At 42.0% G+C, this 23,745-nt stretch overlaps 1 protein-coding gene across 2 annotated transcripts in view; it reads right to left on the reverse strand.

The window, feature by feature from the left end:
• Positions 1-23,745, reverse strand: part of NELL1 (neural EGFL like 1) — a 304,980-nt gene that overhangs the window by 238,398 nt on the left and 42,837 nt on the right. For both annotated transcript variants that reach the window (XM_064452862.1, XM_064452861.1), the window contains exons 4-5: positions 23,134-23,304; positions 3,611-3,707 (exon numbers count right to left, since the gene is read on the reverse strand). In XM_064452862.1, coding sequence (XP_064308932.1) covers positions 3,611-3,707; positions 23,134-23,304 — 268 coding nt within the window. The remainder of the gene's footprint in view (positions 1-3,610; positions 3,708-23,133; positions 23,305-23,745) is intronic.

Raw genomic sequence — 23,745 nt, forward strand, 5'->3', positions numbered from 1 at the left:
TACAGCCAAAGCTTCAGTTCAGTATCAGGACTCAATAGCTTGAAGAGCCTTCATCTGTGCAGGCAGATTACCAGCTACAAGATTAAATTCAGGCCTGCAGCACTAAATATCAAGCCCATCCCATGAGAATGTGATACAAAAGCCCTGTTTATTGCACTTCTCATGTCTCTGTTAAATAGAGGACTCCTCCCACATTCTGTGAAAAGGCTCAGATATTCCATGAGCCATTCCAGGAGCACTCCACTTCTGCATTTTCATTTCCTCCACTGCCATTCACCCTCTTTAAAGCCTACTTCTCCTAGAGAGACAATGCGTGCCGCACAGCTGCGCAACTTGCATCAGCCAGGGCTGGCGAAAGGCTCTGCACGGAGGCACCGGCAGATGCGCCTGAAACCCCGCGCCCACGCCACTAGACCTGCACGAGATCAGCACTGTGCTCCCCTGCCCAGGGCAGGCATGCCCATGCCAGGCGCTTGAACAGCTGCCCCGGCACTGTATGTACCTCATCTTAGTCTGTACTAACGACTACAGAGGCCCAAGTACGCATACGATACTGTGCAGTAAAAATACCAACACGCTTCTGGAGCGCCTACCATACAATCCCCGGACACAGCAGCAGGATCAATAGAGCCTGCTATAGCAGATATGAAAATTGCTGCCTTTTGACATGAATCACCTAGTCAGCAATGCATTAATAAGCTCATTTCTGCAGCAGCTCTGTGGAGGGAGCCTTAAGGGGAAGGGTTCTCCCCAGTGATAAAATGAACTTTGCGGATAATTCTGGTCCTGACAGCAATCAGATCCATCCCAGAGTGAGGGTTCCCTGGACGTCTGGTATCCTCTCCTCCTCCTCTCAGCTGCATTTATTTTGGTTTCCTAATCTGATTATAATAGTATTTTCTACCCCTAAAACAAATCTTGCTTTTGGGGCACATAAAGAAACCTGAAGGGTCAGCATGTATTCTTTGAAGAAAGTAATTCCTGAGATTCCCTTCAAAGCAAACAGATAAAGCTATCTAAAGTCTGCGCCGCATTTGCTCCCACCGCTGCCATGCTAAAACCATTCCCTCTTGCCTGAGCTCCAAATGCTTGGTCGTAGCAGGTAAATTACAACCAGTAAGAGATAGTAGTTGTAAGGGACAAGGCTTCAACTCCCTCGATTATGCCATGGAGCACTTCACTCCCCAGCAAGGCCACAGACACAGCAGGGCTAATCGTGGAATAATCACTGTAAGTAAGGATGTGGAACAAAAGCATAAATAAAAATGGCAGCAACTGGCCACAGTGACTTATATCCCTTCCTTCCTCTTCTGATATACTGAAGAATTACGATCCAGAACAGGCATGAGAATATAGCCCAAAACACGCTTTAATGCGATTCAGTTATGGAGAGGCACAACAATTAACTCTCAAAGTTTCTGGAACGGCATCCAGTGCTTTTTGTTACATACATTATCATGGCTCCAACACAGATATGAAAACGTTAGTTCTTTTTTAAGGCTCTTATTACCCTGGCAGATTTCTGTTTACATTAAGGAAAATAGATCTAATTTTTTACATGCTAAAACAGAGAAACAAATTGCTCTGAAAAAGAAAGGGAGGTCCTGCTGAGCATGTAAATATACAGGAAGAAACGTGTACTCTTTACAAGCTGGCAAAATCCAAAGATTTGCAATGAGTAACATTTAAAAAAAGTAAGATTTCTGAAACTCTCAAGCAGGATTAAGAAAATACAACCAATTATATTTCTGCCCTGAAGAAAGTTAGTAAAATATTCAAGCATGCATAAAGCAAAGTAAGGCACTTGTCGGCTTGCATTATGATCAATAAAAACTGTCAGCTCATTAGCGTATCATTAGCTACCCTGCTGTTTCCAAAGTGTTAACACATAGAAATATTAATTTACAAACATATAATATCCCAGAGTTCCGAGGCTCTGACTGCCTGCATAAAATAAGAATTTAAGATTGGTGAATCCAATATAACTTCTTTTTTTTCCTATGTAGCTATAAACATATGTTTACCATCTGTGGAATTATGGGAAGCAGCTGAGTTAAAAAAACAACAGCTGTAGAATAAAATAATACTATCAATTTCACTTCACGGTGACAGCTCAGCTGCTGGAGGATGAAATGTACTCTAGGTTCAAAGCAACTCTCAGACCATCGCTTAAGTTAAAAGTTTGCTCTCAACTCTGTTTCACAATTAAAACTGTTAGTTGCTATATTTAAATAACTGCAGCATCAAATTATTGGCCTAGCCTGTCGAAATCTGGGGACTTCGAGGAGAGGCCCTCAGAAAAACAGCAACTTGTAAAAATGTCTTATGAACTGACAGCGTCAAAGGGAAACCGAGTGGGTGGTAAATCACCGTGGCAACAAATCCATACCAATATCAAGGCTAGGCTGATTAGCCTATCGCTGCACTAGACACTCTCTTCACTGATCAACACTTGCACCGTTGCTTGTTATCCAAAACTGGAAGAAATACCAGAAACTTTTCTGTAGCTTGCTTACAAAGTAAAAGAATTAATATTCAGGTGGAAGGGGTGGTTTTCATTTGTTGGTGCATTTTGTTTGTTGGTTGGTTCAGCAATTCAGCCTCGACCAGAAAATCATATAGCCTCACCAGGGGCCACACAAAAAAAAAGCTGAACTAAAGCATACAGGAGAGGTTTTTCAAGTTATAAAGTCACTTCTCTGTCCTTTGCAATTTTGGAAATATATTGCCGTTAATTGAATCTGGAATATATTGCCAATACTTAAATCCTATTTTTCCTCTGAAAACCTCCTCGTGCCTATACTGGCCTACTCAATGATGATGACTTGAGGAGCCTCATAAATGGGAAGAGACAGGCTTTCCAGCTAGAAGGTAGGAGCAGCCCGAGTCCCGCCAGCTAGCCAGCCTTTCTGCCTGGGCTGTTTGGAAGCAGCGGAAGCTCCAAAGAATGAAGCAAACTCGGTGACTCACTGTTCACTCTCTGTTGAGAAACACAGCGACACGTTTAGCTGAGAAGAACAGAAAGAACGGAAACTACTCCTGTATGCACTGCATACAATAGCTGTGATCTGCCCAAGCTGGAGCGCTCACAGGCCCGAAGATCATCTCTGCTCAAGAAATCAGTGCTGACGGGCAAACAAGGAGGAGTCACCCAAGGCAAGCAGCAGAAGGGTAAGGGTATTCTGCATGCGAAATCAAGGAGGAAATGGACTCCAAGAGGAATCAAGACCACCACGGTCTGGCCAGGAGACCACAGCAAAGCTGTGCTTCGCAAAGGTTTAAAGACAAAAACCAAGAACAGACTCTGACGCTGCCTGCAGTGTCTCGTTCTGTCCCAAGGAGTGGCAAGGCAGAGCGCAGCAGGTAGGTGAAATCTAATGTAAGAAAAACCAAACAAAACCCCCAAACACTGCATTAAGTGACTATGACACTCTACCCTGCAGGAAAAGACCCTTTGCTCTAAGCGTTGGACCTTCCTCAAACCCCAAGTCCACAGTTTCTACTGAAATTCACACAAATCAGATTTCAGGAGTGTAAGACAACTAATCAGAAATACCTTGTTGACTATTTATTCATTTCTTTCCTCGTGTGCCATTTCACATCTGCTTACCTTAAAGAAACCATGTTTCCTGTTTCTCTGTCCAAGCCATAAATTGCTTTCAGGTGTCAAATTCGTTTCGGGGGGGTCAATGACGCGTTCATAAATCCTGTAGAGGGAATACATTGCCATTACTTGAATCTTCTTTTTCACCTGAAAAGTTCCTCGTAAAAATCAGGTAACAATAGAAGATGGAAAGTACAAAAGAAAAAAAAATTCATTAAACACAATATTTACCATTGATTGTTTTGAAGGTATATCACAAGTTCAAAGGCAAAAAAAAAAGAACAAACAGAAAAAAACTATTAAAATCACTAACACGCAAAGACTGCATAAAATCGAGACTCCCCCCGTGCAACTGTGCAGCACTAGGCTGAAGAAACACACTGCCAGAACCCACCATAGTAGGGAAAACAATAAAATGGGCCCATCCTAGCCTAGGGGCCTCCTTCAAACAACTTCTCATTCTGGAGAAAAAGTGCAGTCTCAAACAAGATCCAACCAGAGAAAAAACCCTTTAGGATTTTCAGACTGTTTGGAAGTTTGAATAGACTTCACAAAGAAACTTTAATCCACCTCTGGGCCCACGGCCTTTTTGCCTCTATGTTTGTGTTATTCATCCCTGCACCCAAAGAGTTTCATCCACTTCATCCCTGATCGCTGCTGTTGCTGAATTCCCTGGGGCTGGGTGCTCACGTGTGCTGCCATTACTGCACATCCAGCTTGCCCATGTCACTGGCACCAGTCTGGTACAGACTGGGACCCCTTGGGATATGTTTGGTACCCAGCGCTACAGGGACATTTTCTTGGTTATTCTTCAAGGAACTAGAAATAAAAATGACAACAAGTAACACGAGGTCCATAAACAAGCTTTATGTACTGCATAAACTTGCACATGAATGCAGTGATCTACTAATCAAAGTTCTACAATTAGTTAATGAAGAATTGCTGTAGCACAGCATTTTTTAAATTTACAAAAATCTGGAGTTTTAAAAAGGTTTCACCTGGGGTTTTTATTTGTTTGTTCTTAGGAAAACTGTAATGAAGTTTCCATAGCGCCTTTTTCAGGAGCTCAGAGCACTAGAACAATTGTACCATCTTTTTAGAATATGAAAAATTCAAGACCAAAGTTACTGACCCTGGATTCTCATATTGCCATGTGACATCGGTGGGAGCCACAAACTTACTGCTTCATAACAAAAGAGCATGCTTAATACAGATTATTGAGAAGATGATGAAATATATTTCTACTACTATGCAGCTCACGGGGAGTACGTATTGCTGTGTAACCACACCAGCGCGACGGCCAAAAGAAAAGACACTGAATGTGCCAAGACCTGTAGCTTAACAGGGTGAAGTTATCTGTATGTTTAAAAGGGGTGAAATTCTTCTTCTTTCTTTAAAGCTATGGCTTTAAAACGACCATGGAAAATGAACACTAAAGAAAAATACAAGTCAATCAACACGAGTCGTTGCAGAGTTCTCTTCCCATTTACACTCCAAGCGTTTCTAGCACAGCTTGCTGAGTGCAATCATTGATTTTCGTGTTGTAAGCTCCCACGTGTATTGGGTTTGCATGGCAAGGTTTTGGTAGCAGGGGGACTACCAGGGTGGCTTCTGTGCAAAGCTGCCAGAAGCTTCCCTTATGTCCGACAGCCAATGCCAGCCGGCTCCAAGGCAGACCTGCCGCTGGCCAAGGCTGAGCCCATCAGCGACGGTGGTAGCGCCTCTGGGCTGACATATTCAAGAAGGAGGTGGAAAAACTACACAACTGCAGCCGGAAGAGAGGAGTGAGAATATGTTAGAAGAACAGCCCTGCAGACACCAGGGTCAGTGAAGAAGGAGGGGGAGGAGGTGCTCCAGGCACTGGAGCAGAGATTCCCCTGCAGCCCGTGGTGAAGACCATGGTGAGGCAGGCTGTGCCCCTGCAGCCCAGGGAGGTTAACGGGGGAGCAGATATCCACCTGCAGCCCGTGGACGACCCCATGCCAGAGCAGGCGGGTGCCCAAAGGGATCTGTGACCCCATGGGAAGCCTGCGCTGGAGCAGGCTGCTGGCAGGACCTGTGGAGAGAGGAGTCCACGCTGGAGCAGGTTTGCTGGCAGGACTTGTGACCCACACTGGAGCAGTTTGTGAAGAACTACAGCCCATGAGAAGGGCTCACATTAGAGAAGTCCATGGAGGACTGCCTCCCGTGGGAGGGACCCCACACTGGAGCAGGGGAAGAGCGTGAGGAGTCCTCGCCCTGAGGAGGAAGGAGCGGCAGAGGCAATGTGTGATGAACTGCCCACAACCCCCATTCCCCGGCCCCCTGTGCCACGCGGTGGGGAGGAAGAAGTAGAGAAAATTGGGAGTGAAGTTGAGCTCAGGAAGAAGGGAGGGGTGGGGGGAAGGTGTTTTAAGATTTGCTTTTATTTCTCATTACCCTGCTCTCATTTGATTGGTAATAAATTAAACTAATTTCCCCAAATCAAGTCTGTTTTGCCCGTGACAGTAATTGGTGAGTGATCTCTCCTTGCCCTTATCTAGACTTATGTTATATTTTCCTCTCCCCTGTCCAGCTGAGGAGGGGGAGTGACAGAGCGGCTTTGGTGAGCACCTGGCACCCAGCCAGGGTCAAACCAACCATAGCACATTATTGGAAAATTCATACACTTGCAGAGGCCTAGAATAAACATGCAGTATTAAAAAACTTCAAGAAAGCGCTATGAAGTTTTTTATGTCAAAGTACAGAGAGACACACATTGTCAAAACCGAATGGAAGCAATCTAAAAAACCAGAGGCAAACTTACTTCACTCTCCTTAAAAAGAAAACAACAACAAAAATCTCAAACTTCAGAACAAAATAACTACATGAAAATTCCAGCTTAAGAATGTGAGTACAGGAGTCGGAAGACTTCTTCTAATACTCATTATTTTATTGCTCAAATTTATTATCATTATCAGCCCTAACTCATCACATCTCATCAACATGGTACATTCAAAGCTCTAGGAAATTTCTGCCTCTACTAGTTAATTACTTCTCACTATCTATAAAATTACAATGCTGAGCTGTTCTACCTGTTCAAACAGCAAAGCATGATGATATTCTTTTAATCCATGTTTTGAGACTTACAGGAATTTTGCATGCACCATCTCTATCAATATTTTAAGGTGTAAGTAGACCCCTTCTGCCATACCTCATGCAAAATTGAAGATTACTCAAATGCAAAACTGCTGGAAAATGCTGAACAAGGAACAAAGAATTGACATGCTCCTGGAGAAAACCAATCACTGAATTACACTATTCAGAACAGGCATTTCTCTCTGGATATATAACACATCTATATTCATTACTTAGGCTAATAATGTCCTCACGCGAAAATTTCTTATCTCAATATTCCATAAAGAACTCCATTTCTGCTAACAGATAAAATCCCAATGCTGACCAGGTTCAACAATACTACTTACTGAAGAATATTACATTTTTATTCACCTGGCCTAGGTAAAGTTTATAAAGGACCTCTACAGTATCCATCCGCAATTACATATAAAAAAACCCCAAAACCTGACATTACTATAGGACGGTTCCACAACAGCAAGTAAGGAAGACAAATCAGAGACAGGCTAAAGTGGTTTATCTTGTCTTTTCTGACAATTTAACACAGGCTTTCAACCTACGTGGGAAAGGCTACAATGACCCTCCTTACCGAGTCTCTTCACAGAAAGTGACAGTCATAAGGCGTAAGCTCAGGATTTCCCGTATTCCTCTGCTGTTCTACTCTAATTCCAATTCTGAAGCAGGTATTTGCCTTAAATTAAGGGATTAATTAAAGGTTGGTTTGTGCCTTATTCCCTATATGTCTAAGGGACTGGTTGGCTTTCTTCTCTGTGGATCTCTCCATGGGGTAACAGGCTCCGGATTCAAGAGAAAGCATGAGATGCGGATCAGTCCTTGCTCAACTTCCTATGTGACAAGATGCTTTGGTTGAGACTATTTGGTTTCCAAACAATGTGAGCATACTTAATTACTGTACACTGTTAAACATCAGCAAAAAAGCCCCAGCAAGCATAGACACACAGCTTATCGCTACCCTTATAATCTCCCCCATACTTTTGGGAAACAAAAAGGTCAGAAAGCACATCTGAATTCCTAACAGTCAAAAAAAGAAATAGCAAAAACATAGTTCACCAGATACCACTTTTCTAATTAAGAAGAATTAAAATTGGGGAATTAAGAAAAGGAATAAAAAAAATAAAAAAAAAAAAACACCAAAAGAAACCCGAGTCCTGCAACTCCTGACAAAAAGGAAGCGTTATGCAAAGCTATCCAAGGGACTTCTCCAGCAAGACTGGAAGCTGCTACACAAAGGTAAAACAGCTACCTGAAGGAAAACTGGAACTAGATGGAAGAAGCTTTTGAATCAATATGAGCAAATATGATAGCATTACTAACTCTCCATCAGTGGATTTAATAAAGAAGAACACAAACGTTTTCAAAGATCAGCGAACAGGGTTTCAGCAGCTACACATGTTGGCAGCTGATAGCCAGCAGAGGTGACCGACGTGCAGCTGGAGTAAAGCCGGGAACGGGACACGTCTCCTGGCTGCCAGGCCCGTGTTTTAAGTCACAGAAACATTTTAAGCGATGCAGCATTCCCAGAGCAGGTTTCTGAGAAGGAAAGAGGCTTCATGGGTGTTGAAGACACCCTGTCCGAACAAAATGATTAAGGTGGCACCTGCGTAAATAGTTGGGGATAAAGTTTCACCCAGACATTAGGACCACCGCATGTGTACGCCACCTACAAATCTATCAAATATTACTGATTATTCAGGTGTTCTTTTCAGGGGTTTTCTACACTGAGACAACCCCCTAGAGCACGAACATTTTGTAGCGTATCTCAAAGTGTAGTGAGAAAAGTTACTACTTAAAGGTGAAATTCTCTTATAACTATTGCTTGTGGAGTGGGAAAAACCCTTGCTCTGCTCCCCTTCCTATATTGGTTCTCTTTTGGAAGAAAAGAGGCGTTTTTCAGGTTGAAAAACTATTGGTGCTGAATAGACACAAAAGGATCCTTCTTTTTTTACAGCTACCTTAAATTTCCACATAATTCTCATTCCCTTGCCTGATTTTCTGGGCTGAGGCGTGTCACCTTCTATGGCTTTATCCACGCTTGACCAATACAAAGTACTTGGTATATGAATAGCTAAATTATATCTGCTATACTTCCAGTTTATGAAGTGCTGGTCTAGAGCTCCTTGGAGATCAGTTTCCAAGACATTTGGCTTCAATACCCACACAGAGAAATGCGCAATACACTTCAGAAGAACAGGAATGCTTAGAAAGAGGACTCCAGGGAACTGTGGTCTCTAAAATTACTGCAGACTGAATAGCCCCTCCAGCATGAGAAGACCCAGGTCTCTAGGTTAATGGAAGCTCTACTCCATACTTTAGACTTTCAGAATTATGATTGCTGCATTCTCTTTCCAAGAAAAATCCTGATTTGCCCCTACTTTATGCTGACATATTTTTACGGAGCTAAACCATAAACCTGGAATAACACAACTGGGGTCCAATCCTCCTTCCTTGAAACGTTCATGCTCAGAATACCCTCACTAACCTCTAATCCAATTAGCCAAACATAGTAAGAAAACCACCTTTTAATTCACAAAGACCCACAGTAGCCTTGTGTTTTGCATCTCTCTACCCTATCTGCACACTTTGGTTTGTTAAGTATTCTTATGCAATCCTCAGACCTTTTTCAAGGACACATTCCAAGCAGGTGTCTGTGACATAATGAATGCAATATACAGAAAACAGAAAATCTATAAAATAATCAGTGGGTTCCTGAAAAGAAGTGTGTATCAAATATTTGCATGCAAATACACATAACACACACCTTTATTGGCATAGAGGAAGGCCCTCTCTAGAAATCAAGCTCTGTTGGACAAGGAGACAGTTCCTTTCCACACACTCAATCTAAAATTATTTTTACCATCGTTATAACGTTCTGGTAAAATAGGGAAATATTGTGATTTTACATGTGTGCAAACTGAAACACAGAAAGACAAAAGAATCACAAAGACTGAGACGGGGAGGAGCTGGATCTTAGCCATCACACTGGGCACGACTGAGGCGTAACTGCCTCGTGCACTGGGCCACATTCCCTCCGGAAAAAATGCGACACAGAATTGTCTCTTGCAGTGAAGATGATTTCTTACATGCAATTTCAACAAGCAAAAGTTAACACCTGGAGAATATCTCCACTTCTGTGGGAATGCAGCTTTACTTCATACATCCAATATCTGTCATGCCAAAAGTATTTTGGAAATAGCTGAAATATTTAGTAGAACATGAAAATAAACTTTGTGTCTGTTTGCATTAGAATACATCAGCCAACACGAACTGATCAGGAGACGCAACTGCCTAAAATTCTGAACAATAAAATACAACTCCAACAGTTACTACAAGTAGCACAGCAAATCATCACACTTCCAGATTCTTTCAGGTCTAAAATATGAGTAGGTTACAAAAACAGGAACACACCCTCTCAAATTTGCAGGCTAGATATAAACCAGAGACATTTATTTCATTAGTAGTACGATTAGGAAACAAGTAGCTGCAGTCTAAATATTCCTGTGGCTGAAGCACAGCAGGAACTTCATTTCTTAGTCCCTGGTCTCTATTAATCCAAGAACAGGCTTTTTTTGCTCCCGATATGGCTGCCACACTTACTCTCTTGAAGCGATAAACTTCCATATAGCAACCAGGTGTTGAACTCATCGCACCCGATTTTAGATGTCTCAAAGGTTTATACCTACAGTGGAGCATGTCCTCTAGCCTCACTTAACGAAGAGCACAAGTGTTTCTCGGGTGTGATTCATCTTACAGTAAATGAATCACTCTCTGAAGGCCCCGCCAATGACTGCACAGGAGCCCTTGCTGACATCCGCGTGAATCATCAAAACAGATTTTTGCAATTCAAAACCTGATCCTCAAAACTGACATTCTCTTGCAACCATTCGTTACCCTGTGTACATCCATCTGGATCCTCAGATCCTGTAAATAAACCAAAGGGTATGGAGAAGTCATAGAAAATAGCGCACTGTTCACGGCAGCGTCTTCGAAATAACACTCTCAACTTTTGTAACAGAAAGTCAGAAAAGAGAGGGAGGTTCCCTCGTGTTTTGGATCAGCCTTTCTCAATGTATTCTGCAGAGGTGTCGACCACCTTGACTACTGTTACCATCTCCAGCTGAGGCTGCCAAAATGCCATACATCTGGAATCACAAATGTCAGGCCTCCTAACACGGCCCGTTGCATAAAAACAGCCAGCCGCTTCAAGAAGTTTGTCCAACACATTTTCTGAATCCCAACTGCAGATTGTTGGGATGATTATACTGATGATTGTACCAGTCTCTAGCTTTAAGATACAATATTGGCATTTGTCTTTACGTTTATTCTTCTGAAGGGGTTAAGAACTGATTTGGAAGAGAAGTACTAGGATATCTTTACATATTTCTCTTTCAACCCGTTATTTACATGCTTCCCAATGAAAATGTGTCAATACCAACGTGACTGGATTTTCTTGACAGTGTTTGCAGATAGGATGCATTTTTTGACAAGCATTCAGTTCTGGAAAAACTTTAACTGAATTATTCATTCAGTTTCCAGTGTTCTGTTTTAGAAAAATAATTTTCCTGAGGGAAATTTTGATTTTTAGCGCTCTCTCCTCTGTCACAGTACAGGAGTTCACAATCACTTAACAGAGGAAAGCAATTTAGATTAAAATCTCAGGAAGGGAAGCCTTTTTTATTAAATTTTGAATATACAATAGTAAATGCCAACTATTTAATCAAAACTTATTGTTCTAGCTCAGGGAAGAAAAAAAAATAGGTGGTGTCCAGTAAGAGTACATGTTAGGTAAAAGACTCAAGGGTGCATGCCCAGTTTTTAAGTTCTCTTCAAACTCTGTCACCCAAATGGTTTCATTGATTTTCCTGTATAATCACAGATAAAGTGAATGTACCCTACTTTTCAGTTTAATTATTTCAACTACAAATCTAAATTTAAAAATAAAAATGTTCCTAAATAAAACTCTATGAGCAACCTCATTTTTTCATTCAAGAGAAATGCAAATTAACTTTCAAGACCCTCTAACAAACAGGAGGAAATTTAACAAATGCAGGTGAAGATGGTTAGAAGAGCACATTTCTTTGTAAGGTTTGGGGGGGTTATTCTCCATATGTAAATTGAATAAGGGTAAATTCACAGAGATATTATCTTCCTGTGTGGGGCTTTACAAAACACATTAGGCTTTTCAGTTTCCTACAAACTTATCTATGAATTTTAACAGTATTTCTTGGGCATTAAACTCAAATCAATCATTTTTATTACTTCAGAGTAGAGAACTGGACTCACTAAATGATATTGCATTGGCCACTTGAAGGGCAGAAATCAGCCTTTCTCAGTATACTGCATCTGTATGGTATCTTTCACCTGGACATCCTGAGGTGAATTCCAACACCTTTACAAACAAGGTCCGTATTATTAACTATAATTTGCAAATGACAAAATAGATACAATTAATTCCTGACGATAACAGTCTTAAGAGCGTCTAAGCCGTAGGCTAACAGCCTGTCTACAAGGCTGGAGTGTTTATCCATCTTCATACAACAAACATAGCACTCCTGAAAGTGCAAGAAACCCAGAAAATAGTTTGGATCAGACTCTATGCAGAAATAGAAATTTGTCCATTTGCTTAGGATTTTCAGGAGTTGGAGGGGGGGGGGGGGGACACACACCACTATGACAAACTACGAGGTCAACTGAGTCTTACACGTGATGTATCCAAAGCACTTTGCACTTTACTGCACATGCACTACCCATAATTTTTTGGACAGAAATACAGGATTTTCAGTATCAAGCCAACTAGTTTTATACCCAAATGGTTATTGCACATTTCAACTTTGGCAACTGCACTGCTTTTGGTTAGGGTAGAGTTCATTTTCTTCACAGCAGCTGGTACGGTGCTATATTTTGGGTCTGTGACCAAAACGGTGTTGATAACACATCCATGTTTTAGCTAATGCTGAGCAGTGCTTCCACAGCATCAAGGCCTTTCCTGTTTCTCAGGCTGCCCAAACAGCGAGGAGGCGGGGGTACGCAAGAAGGTCGGAGGGGACATGGCCAGGACAGCTGACCCCCACTGACCTAAGGGATACCCCATGCCATTCGGTACTGTGCTCAGCAATACCAACTGGGGGAAAGGAGAAAGCTGGGGGCGGGGGCAATGGGACAGTTACGGCATTTGTCTTCCCAAGTAAACATTATGTGAGACAAAGCCCTGTTTTTCCTGGGAACAGCTAAACACCTGCTGGCTGATATGAGGTAGTAAATGAATTCCTCGTTTTGCTTTGCTCGTGCACACCGCTTTTGCTTTACCTATTAAACTGTCTTTATCTCAATTCATTTCCCTCCCCGCCCCAACCACCACTTTCATCTTTCCCATTCTCTTCCTTACCCCGCTGTGGGGGCAGCAGCTGTGCTGTGCTTATAGCTGCCTACCAGCATTAACCACAACAGCAACCTTTTTCTTTTATTAGTGTTCCCGAAAGTTCATTTTGACCTAGTAAATCTGAGGTAAACAGCATGTGGTTCATGGTCCCGGCATTGCCCATAAAACTTGCAAGTAAACTAGAGGTAGCAGAAGCACAAGAGGAACTTATTTGTTGCTGGTTCCGGTGAAGATGCCAGTTTTTACTGTATTCAGCCTGTTTGGCTACAGTGCTTAAGGTGGTGTCTGGGTCAAAAAAAAATGCCTCGCCGTACGTGCTGAGGGAAATGTCATCTACATACACAGACTTTTCTTAGAAAAATCAATGCCCACAATTCTTATAAATTAATATTAATTTAGGTACATATCTTTAAACATCTTCATATTGAGATGAGACCCACATGGTTCAAATACCACTTTTCAAATAAATATCTGATTCACCAAAGGTATTTTGGCATCTTTTTACCATTTGTGAGCAACTCTCTCTATCCGAGTACCACAGCATAAAACATGTAGCAGTAGGTTTGGGGATTTTTTTATGATGCACACAAGTATCCACTACAGACAAGGAGACAAATCCACTTATAAATTAAGACAACACTAAAACTCATGGGGTCACTAAAAGATACCCTTTAACCTCAGCAAGCTTTGAATCACGTTCTAAACCAGAACACTGAAAAAGCAAACTGTTAACGAGAAAGCTAGAAGCACAGCACACTCATTTGTTACCATACCAAACATCATACCAAAAGCCCATCTCAGACGAACCAAATGTTCAGAGTACATCCCAGATGCCCAATATCAGTAAATCAAGACTGAGCAGTTAAAAACAAATTCTAGAAATAAGGAGAAATTAATTCAATGGGTTCTTCCAAGATACAAAAAGAAGAAAAGCTCTTCTCCCACAAATTAAACAATAAGCCCTTAGAGTGAGATGATTATGAGATTTTAAAAACTATATTAAAGTATCTGTGAAACAAGAAGTAGGCGATTAAGCCTATCTTACATGAGAAAGCAAGAGGGTAAAAACGTGCATCATAATAACGGCACAAAGCAGCACCGGTACTTCTAGTCTTGCAGCAAAATTAACCCCAAAATAAAACTCTACCAGAACAAAGAGGTAGAACCATGGTGACATGGCTTATGTCACCTCCGTTTTGTCATGGGGGGAGGGGAACATCTAAGATTACTTTCGGTCTTTGTCACGAGACTTGTCAAGTGAGAACTGGTAGTGCTGAAACTTTGCTTGTTACTTCTCGCTGCATTACACAGGGACGTGCCGGTCCCTGGCCCAAGATCTGTAGCACACGGGTCTTCGCAGCTAGCGATGACAGCAGAACCTGAAGCACAGTAAGGTTACAGCTTAGAAATAGCGCCTCTTCACAAAATATGTGCAGCCTTCCTCTTGTCTGTCGCACGGTACTCTCAACCCCAAAGTCGCTTTGCCTGGTACAGTAAGACAAGTGCAACCACAAGAAGAAGCAGGCTTTTGACTCCAACTCCTTTCTGCACTGCTTCAGAAAATAAATTTAAAAGGAAGCCAGTCAAAAACAACCTTTCTACTAAACAGCTTCTTGCCCCCGTCCAAAAAAATAATCTGCTGAGAAGTTAATCGCCTTACAGTGTATCTTGTCATAGGTTCATCTCATCAAGGGGTTCATGTCATCACTAAATCATTTGCGTATATTCATAAAATAATCTCATCCATATTCCAGAGCCGATTTCCTTTCGTGACTGAAGGTACCTGCAGGCTGAGGACCACAGGCTTTCCTTGTTAACACCCTGCCTTTGCTGCCACACTCCCGCCAGGGCCCTCTCATTAGCCGTGTCTCAGCACCATGCAACGGCGCTCAGCCTGCCCCGGAGCTGCCACTCCTCCCCATTAGCCGCTGTCCCCGTAACCCCACAGTGGGCCGCTTCATTCCGTCTTCCTCAGTTCTTCCTGCAGGTTCAACAGATAACCCACATCTCCATTTTCCCATGGTATTTTCCAGCTGCCCATTTTAGCCTCAGTGGTTTGAAAGAGAACATTGCACTCGCTCCATAATAACTAATTGGCCATGACTGAGGAGGTGTATGAAACATACAGTAAACATAGAACAAGCCATTATATTGATTCTAAAATTAAGTTTTGATGGGAACTGCCAGGCAGACAGACAGAAAAGCACTCTCCAGGGACAGCACTCAGGTTTGGAGCTCGTTTCTCATAACATCTGACATGCTCGGCAGGTGGAAGGATGGCTCAGCTGAAGTCAATGAGAGTTTTCACTGCAGACTTAAACAGGGCCAGGATTTCACCCCAGGGATTCTGCACAGCACATCTTTCAGTTGAGTTTAAGGTAAGTGGCTGGCATGACACAAAGGTTCAGCTATGGCTGAGGAAGTCCTTCTGGTTGCATTAGTTGACACAGTGCTAGTTATTTGCTTTCACTTTTGACATGCTGAAGGGAATGCCGCTAAAATTGCAGCTCAATTAAGTAATGCAGCTTCTGCCGATTCCTTCATTACTGACTGGTCTCAGATATGAACACAACTTACAGGACTGGAAATGGCACATTAACTTACTCCTCTGCTGAGGACCAAACTAGCACTTTCACCTTACTGCTCCTTTGATGTATTATTACATTGGTAATGCAGATCGCAACAATGGTTCTTCATGGCACTGAAATATTTAAACTAGAAGCAGTGGCCAATATCTGATGTTTTATTTTAAAAAAAGAAAAAAGAAAAAAACACACACACAAACACAACCAACACAACCACCAGCTCACTAAACACTTCTGTGTAGAGATGGAGTACTTCCTCAACTCCCAGCAACACCTTACTGTCTGAAACACGAGACTGAACTGCCTTTGCTGTTCTCCCAACCAGCACATTTGCAAAGCAGCTCCCACCCCACAGCACAGAACCAGAAGCTCAGTTGTGTCCACACTCAGTACTGAGCCCACTTGACCCCCTTAAACACTGCAGGACCATCTGGACATAACCGAGGCCCGGAGAGAGCTCTCCCACACACAGGTAAGGCTGCAAATATGCCAAGTGGTTCTACATGCCATGCGAAGGGAGAGGGGACACCATGCTGCTGCAGCAAAATCCATGCCATCACTGAACACCCCAGAGCCACGACAGCCACACACAGCATTTCCAGGCCTTGACACCTTCCACCTCCGAGCACCCCACGTGCCCGCAGCTCCCCCTATCCAAAGAACAACCGTGACTACTCCTGCACTCATCTGTCACTACAGCGTTATCAGTTTACTCTGTCACCACGTGGTGCAACGATGGGGACTGTCGGGTTTTGGGTAGCAATATCTGCAGTCAAGCAGTCTCCACCTCCCTGCAGTCAACTTGAGGGTTTTGACAAGATCAGACTTCCATAAAGAATTACCTTTGGGGAATTATTGCTGTTCTAAATTGTCAAAGACAGACTCCCCAAGAACTAAACCACTTCAGAAAACTCCGAGCTGGTTTCACCAACTCCAGCGGTCTCAGCCCCGTTTGCTGTGTCGCCCTCTCAAGCCCCACAGCACTCGGGAGGTTTCAGATCGTTTGGAAAGACTCTGTACTATTTGCGGTGCGGAGACTCAGATCTCACGTCACTTTGTAAATAGTTCAGAGGGGCTCTCGCCCGCTCTTCAGAAAAGGTCCAATGCTTTTATAGAAAGTATTTAACTAAAATTACACTACCATTTTTCAATTCAGCTCCAGTAATACCCTATGTGACTTCCAGTTCTCAGCTCCAGAGTTTAGCTAAGCACTTCAAACGGAAGAGTTCATTTATGTTTTGGATCTCGGTTAATCTGCCTGGCTGGAGCAAGATAATTGTTTTTATAATCTGAAAGGAAAAAACCCAAAACATTTGCTCTATCTGGTTGATTCTCAAATTACCATGATCGCCTCCCTGTCCATATGACCTCCATCAGCACTCTGATAAATGAAAAGAAAATAGAACCAAGTAACAGGAGATTTCCCCTGAAAAAAAATCCATAGAAAGAAATATCCAGATACATTTCAAACTATGCAGGCTAAATTTTCAGAGACTGCTCTTTTAAGTAAATCACCCCAATTTAAGGGTTTATTGCTCTGACATTAAAAAAACAACCCTAAATGTATATTGGACCAATGCAAAAAATATTTGAGAATGGGATAATACACCTATTCATGCACTTTAGGAAATGACAAAATCATCTGAGGCTTGTCGGTCTTGATTTAAGATTATTTCCTCTACCATTATCCATCCTCTCTCTCTGAGACACCCAGAGCATACAAATAAAATGAATGCAAGATGCCAATGGTAAAGCATAACACATTATTCCTGCCCTGTTGAAGTCATCAACCTGCCTATCAACACTGTCAATTCACCAGAAAGCACCGCAAGTCACCAGTTCTAAATTAGAAAAGAAGAAAAAAACACCGTTAAGTCTATATTCACAAGTAGTTGGGCTTTGCAGCTACCAAACTCTGGCTCCACAGGTCCCTAAAGCTCAGGAGTGCGCCACAAGCTCCCATCAAAGACCTATAACAAAGCCTCCAGAGGCTGAATTCAGCTCTTCAGTACCTGGCATCAGCAGAACCTGGATCAGCTCCTCAAAGAAACCAGAGCAGATGCTGCTCCGCTCTGAGCCGGAGCTATGTGAGGCCTCTGCCGCAGCACAGGGCCCCACGTACTGGTACAGGCTCGAGGTGGTCGCTGCCTTCTAGGGGTGGTCAAAGGACCCAAGAGAGCCAGGCAGAGGTACAGATTGCTGTCATTTGTTTTCTATAGTACTTTTTCAGCACTTCCATAAATACACCTGGCCTTGTCCCAATTCTATCAATGCAGTATGCAAAAAAAGTTCAGCTGATACATCTAGGATGAGAAAAAAATACATTTTCATCCTAATTAGGGTCTGGGTTAAGACACATCATCCTTCAGTCTTCCGTCCCACCTATATACCATTCTGCTGATGCATTAACCATTCAATGAAAACTCCTGACTATTAAAAAAACCTTCTTTTAAAAAAATTAATCTTTTCTCAAGTAATGCCAAATGCATCCTGGAGATTTCCTTGCAGCCTAACTACAATAACTGTAATGATACAGGCCTGACAGCAGCTGACTTGATGTGCCAGCTGGAGATCTCTCTTACGCTCAAAAGTTTAGTCCCTTTTGTTTGATGGAAAGGCTATATCGGTAGGTGAAAAATTAACTTCCCATCCACAATACCACAGATCTGAAGTTGGGTCCACCTGTACTGCACAATTATAGCGCTCTACCCAAGCCACCATTTCTCTGACAGCTTCTGCTACAGCTTAAAGAATGAAGAAGCAATCTGGGTCACAGAATCATATCCAAATGTTGAGAGTAAGTTACCTAGCTGCATAACAGTGCCACCATGCCATCTTCTCTCTCTCGAGAAAGTGTTTTACAGTAAGCAAAGCAGAGAATCCGTCTTTTAAATACATCCCTGAACCTTCTTCAAATTTATTACATTTTAATTGAAGTCATAGGACTTCGTTTAGGTAAGTTGAAAACCTCAGGTTGGCAGCCAGAATACCTTATTTATAAGAACTCAGAGGTCTTGGATTCCCATATTTGGACTATGTTGCTTTAATTTATTTATTTTTCCAATTAAAAAGTTCTCACTGCTCATGCATTTTTTATTCCCTAATGCTCTGTTCTATCAGGAGAAACATAAAAGAAGCAGACAACATGTTTTTTCAGTTGGAGACTACTTCCTAGCCTGCTCCGGTTTTATAATCTATTCTCTTACGCTTTTACCAACCCCCTCCATCAAACAGCTGAGAATATCCATCAAAACCACAGGCTGTATTCATAGTAAGAGGCACTCCAGCACATATTTTCACTGAAAAGCATTAATTTTTGCAGCAAAGTGCCTTTCTCCCTTTTACGTCTGCAGACAGAGTTGGAGTAAAGGAATACTGATACTGTCTGAGCAGGTGAGTACCTTTGTAGCAATGTGGTTAACGAGAAACAAAACAATAAAAATATCAACCTAAACCAAGCAGCCTTCAAGCTTACCTCCCCAGATTAATTAGACACACTGAGAGCAATTTAGAATTTATAGCTCTTAAATAAGTTGTCAGTAAATACATTTTGATACAGTACCTACCACCTCTTAAATTGTAGGCTCCGTGCTACTCCCTCGCTCTTAACACTATTAAACGTAACATTTTTCTGTGTAGTTACTGCTGTCGGGGGCAAGCCCTGCGGCGGACAGTCAGCTACCACGGGCAGCGCTCCAGTCTCTGCAGTTCAAACTAATTCCCGGTAAAGTGAAGACAAACGCCAGCTCTTGTAGGACTACGACAGTCTCCTGGGCTTGTAGGTGTGAACAGCGGGATCCTTCACCTCTGCTCCCCTAAGAGGTCAGATTTAGGAAGGTGCACGGCAGAGTTTATTTCATTATATATTAACCTGTTTTAGTTTCATTATATATTAACCTATTTTAGTGCCATAGGTTATTTAAGGACCCTGTGACAATGACACAGTTGCTCTACCTCAACTGAAACGCTCACTAGAAAGCCCCTTTCCCCTAGAGTGGGAGAACACGGATCCTACACAAACCCAACGTTTTGAAACAAGATTTTTTCACCACTAGTGGACTCGGCATCGGAGATGCAAGGCAATTAACAGTAGCGTACTTAATGTCCATGTTACATCCAGCACAGGTTTTACTTGTGCATCAGTTGTACCTTCATAATTAATACAGTCCTTTCATTTCTCTAAGCTTTCTGAACCTTACTGGAAGGTTAAAAGCATGTTACCAAGCACCCACCCTGCTTATTACACCAGTTGTCCGAGATGTATCCCTGGCTAGAGGGTACTGCCTCGGCCCAGCACAAAGGTTCTCCAAGCCAGTAAGAAGAGTCCAGCGGCATTCAACAGGTTTTTGGTCTGGACTCGAAGTTATCTTCCTGTGTCAGGAGCTCCCAGCTGTAGCATCAACCTCAGCTACAATTCTTACTCCTTCTTACTCCTTGTGCTTTAGGGAGCACCAGAAGGAGCAAGTAGGATGCTGCAGGAGCTGATTTCAAAAGGACATGTACTTCAGCAAATATACCTCCTTTGATACGTATGCCTCCCCCACCATATTACATCTCATTAGAACAGAGGCAATTACACTGTTTTAAAGATGACTCTTAAAAGCACTAAAGGCTTTTACCAGTTCTCAAGTACTTTTCCCTAACTTATCCAGGTCTGAAAAACAAAGTCGACTTTGAACTGAATCCAAAAGACAATCAAGTGCCAAATGTCAAAGCAATTTTACAAATCAGAGTAATGCGGGTGATAACGCTGGGAAAAGTAAAAGTAGATTCGACTTTCTGTTTACAAATTACAACTTTCATCTCCAGTACTTCCTGATCTACTCAAGTTTTGGGAGGCCAGAGGCTAGCTTTGGGTATCAATACAAACCCTGCTGCAAAACCAGGTTGTGGCTGGATATTTTTCCCTAGCGCAAACATTTTCAATGCACTCTCAGATATCGGTTAACTTAAATAACACTGCGTTCACAAATCGCTCACTCAGAATAGCCTTCCAAATATATAACATACTGCCATAGCCCTAAACAAAAAGAAATAATGCATTTATACACGTCCATGCGTAACTGTAAGGAAGCAATGTTGCAACCCTGTTAAAGAAATCCGGTAGGAATCCAAGGGATTAATTTTGTTGGTCTTTGTTTCCCTTTTTGGCTTTGGTTTTTTATTTTTTTTCCTTTCCTTTACACTGGAAAGAAAAGTGAAAAGCACAGAACTTCTTTAACTAGTTAGGTACATTTCAAGTTAAAGCCTTGTTCTGATGACACCGAACCTCTGCAGGAAGTGGGACAGGTGAATCTACTAACTGCGGTCATATTCTCTTTCCCTGTGATTCAACTAAGTCTGCAGAAGTATTAGAACCCTGCTGAGAGGCAGCGACACCACACCAGCCTAAAATGGAGACATTTATGTGTAGAGTCTACAGCTCTCCAGACTGGACTCTGCATACTTTCAGCTGCAGCTTTCCTAGCACTAACATGAGGGAGGCTCAGGATCGTCCACAGTGCCCAGAAGTACCCCTCACCGGCTGGCTCTTCATTTTCACATCTTTTGACGCTTATTGTACCGTCATCTGTAAATGCTAGCACAGAGATGAACGAGATGTTGGCTCCTCTTCTGAGCACAAAGAGGGGTCACAGAGATAATACAGGAAACTGTAATACCATAATATGCTACAGCTGAGTCAGGAACTTAAAAGACTTGCCTGGTTCTTTTTCCTCCACCTTTTAAACTTCTTCTATGATCTGCCCTCAGGCCATGCTTTCTAAACTATTCCCCTTTCTTTTCCCCAGGAGTTGTCATAAACTACCACAAATTCTCAGCCAAGTAGAGGCATTTAGGTATGGATTTATGCTGAGAGCAGCCTTGAGATGTGCCACCTTAAGGGCAACTCTTAGATGGATCAGCCCTGTTTAGGGCTACCTGACAGAGACAGCAATACACATTTATCACCTCCTATGACAGCACAGCTCATTCTGAATTTGTATTTATCTGTTGCTGCCTGCTGCTGTAAAGAAAATCAGGTCACAACCATGACTCTGTGCAGCTCTCTTCTCCCTGGACAGACTGCACCAGGCAGGCTTTTTGTGTTGTCTTCCTCTCACATTGTATGCAAGAAGGCAGCCAGTGAAACAATCTGCTAAAAAGAGTCTTCCTAAAATACATTTGCTGTTCGTAAAAAAAAAACAAAAACCCACCTTGGAGATAATGAAGACTTGCCCCAAAACCCAATATGCAAATAAACAGACAAAAATTATACTGTTGTAAGCGAAGAAATAATAACAGAAACATATAATGGTAAGGTAAATAAATCAGATGACTGAAATGAAGACGGTCTCTACAAATTACAGATTTTATGCCTCAATGAAATTAAAATTACTCTAAGCATTAATTGCTTCGAGGGTCCAAATGAAAGGATTCAATAAGCAACCTTCCTTCAAATTAGATTTTTACTGTCAGTAGTTAATGCAGTTGCAGAAAATGGTTGTAACTTTCTTCTCAAAACAGTATCTCATAACAACTTTGGTCAAAATTAAAACTTTTTCAAATGTTCCTATACCGCACACTTCCATAAAAACCGCATAACTTTATTCTGCCTGCCTGAACAAAATGAACACTTTAGAAAGAAATATCTGCTACCGTCACCCCATCCATTTAAGTGTCACAATCCCAAAATGCATATGCTCATCTTCTCACTGAAGGCAGAAGATATTTTTACATTCATTTCAGATCATTTTCCTCATTCCTAAAGACTATTTTGAAGGTCGCAATTTCAAGTTTTCTAAGTTTCATCATCGACCGCTAAGTTAGCAAAAGCCAAAGTCTTCAATACATTGTGAGATCAAGCCCAAGAGAAGAGAGATTCCAGGGAAGAGACATCCTAGATTTGCTGCTTTTTATTCCTTGAAATCCTGACAATCTGCCATCTTGTTGCCTTCAAGACTTCTAAAGGAAAGAAGTGCAATGACAGACAGAATACCCTTCAGAAAACAAAAAGCACCAGCTCTAGACATGCAAAAAGAAGATTCCGGGTTTTTCCCAAGTGGGGCAGCGGGGTGGGGGGAACCGGTAAAAAGCGCACTTCCTGATTATGTAAAATAAAATTAAAATACCTCTGACATGTCTATCTCTTCTCCAAGTTTTCAGGTATGCCGAGTGAAGCAGCTCACAACAGAACAGACTGCACGCCAATCTATCACCCTTAAATGCAATCACAGTCAAACATAACATCCGCTACTGCCTAAACTAGAGATGCATTTAATACTCCCCAGTCAGCAATCAACCTTTTCCACATTTCTTCATAATCACAATGAATCGTTTCATTTTAATGCTTTATTTTCTTATCCCATGGCAGTTTAAATTAGATATTTTTAAAAAACGTCCTTTTCCAATTTTCTTTCTGTGTAAGCAGAGAGCATTTTTTAAAGAAATATAAATTACTGAACATATTTTCTTACCTGTTGCAGTCCACATGGAGCAGAAGGTGGGATGCACTAAGAGACACAGCAATCTTGTGCCACTGTCCATCTGCCAGACGGTACGGGAACACCTCTGTTCTTGACTTCCCGTTAAACCTGTAGTGATATCTAATCTCATCCCGTAGGCCACTGCTCTCCAGTTCAAAATAGCTGTATTTAAAACATTTAAAAAAAAAAATCCATTCAATTTTTTTTGTTTATTTCTTGCTTCTGTTACTTTCTTCTACATTCACAGACTTCTCTAAGCAAACACCACATGGAAGGTTACAATCTGAAGAGGTTACTCAGCATGAATTAGCTACTAGTTTATTTTTTAGAAGAGAAAGCGACAAGACTACTCATTCGGTGCATTACAAAGTTAGCAATACCATTTATGCGCAAACGGCTCACGTTCAAAACAGCATTTGATAGTCTTGGGCACTGGAGGTCCTCGTTTTACCCACAGAACAGGTTGAACCACAAGAAAATGATCCTGACTCTTTTCGCCAAAACGTTTTGTATGAAGGTAGGATTTGTAGGAGACGCAAAAGTAAAGAATTGCACATATTACCAACGAACAAACAAAAGCCATTAAGGTAAGGGAGCACCAGG

This window comes from Phalacrocorax carbo, chromosome 5 (assembly GCF_963921805.1).
Source record: "Phalacrocorax carbo chromosome 5, bPhaCar2.1, whole genome shotgun sequence".
Taxonomy (NCBI): Eukaryota; Metazoa; Chordata; class Aves; order Suliformes; family Phalacrocoracidae; genus Phalacrocorax; species Phalacrocorax carbo.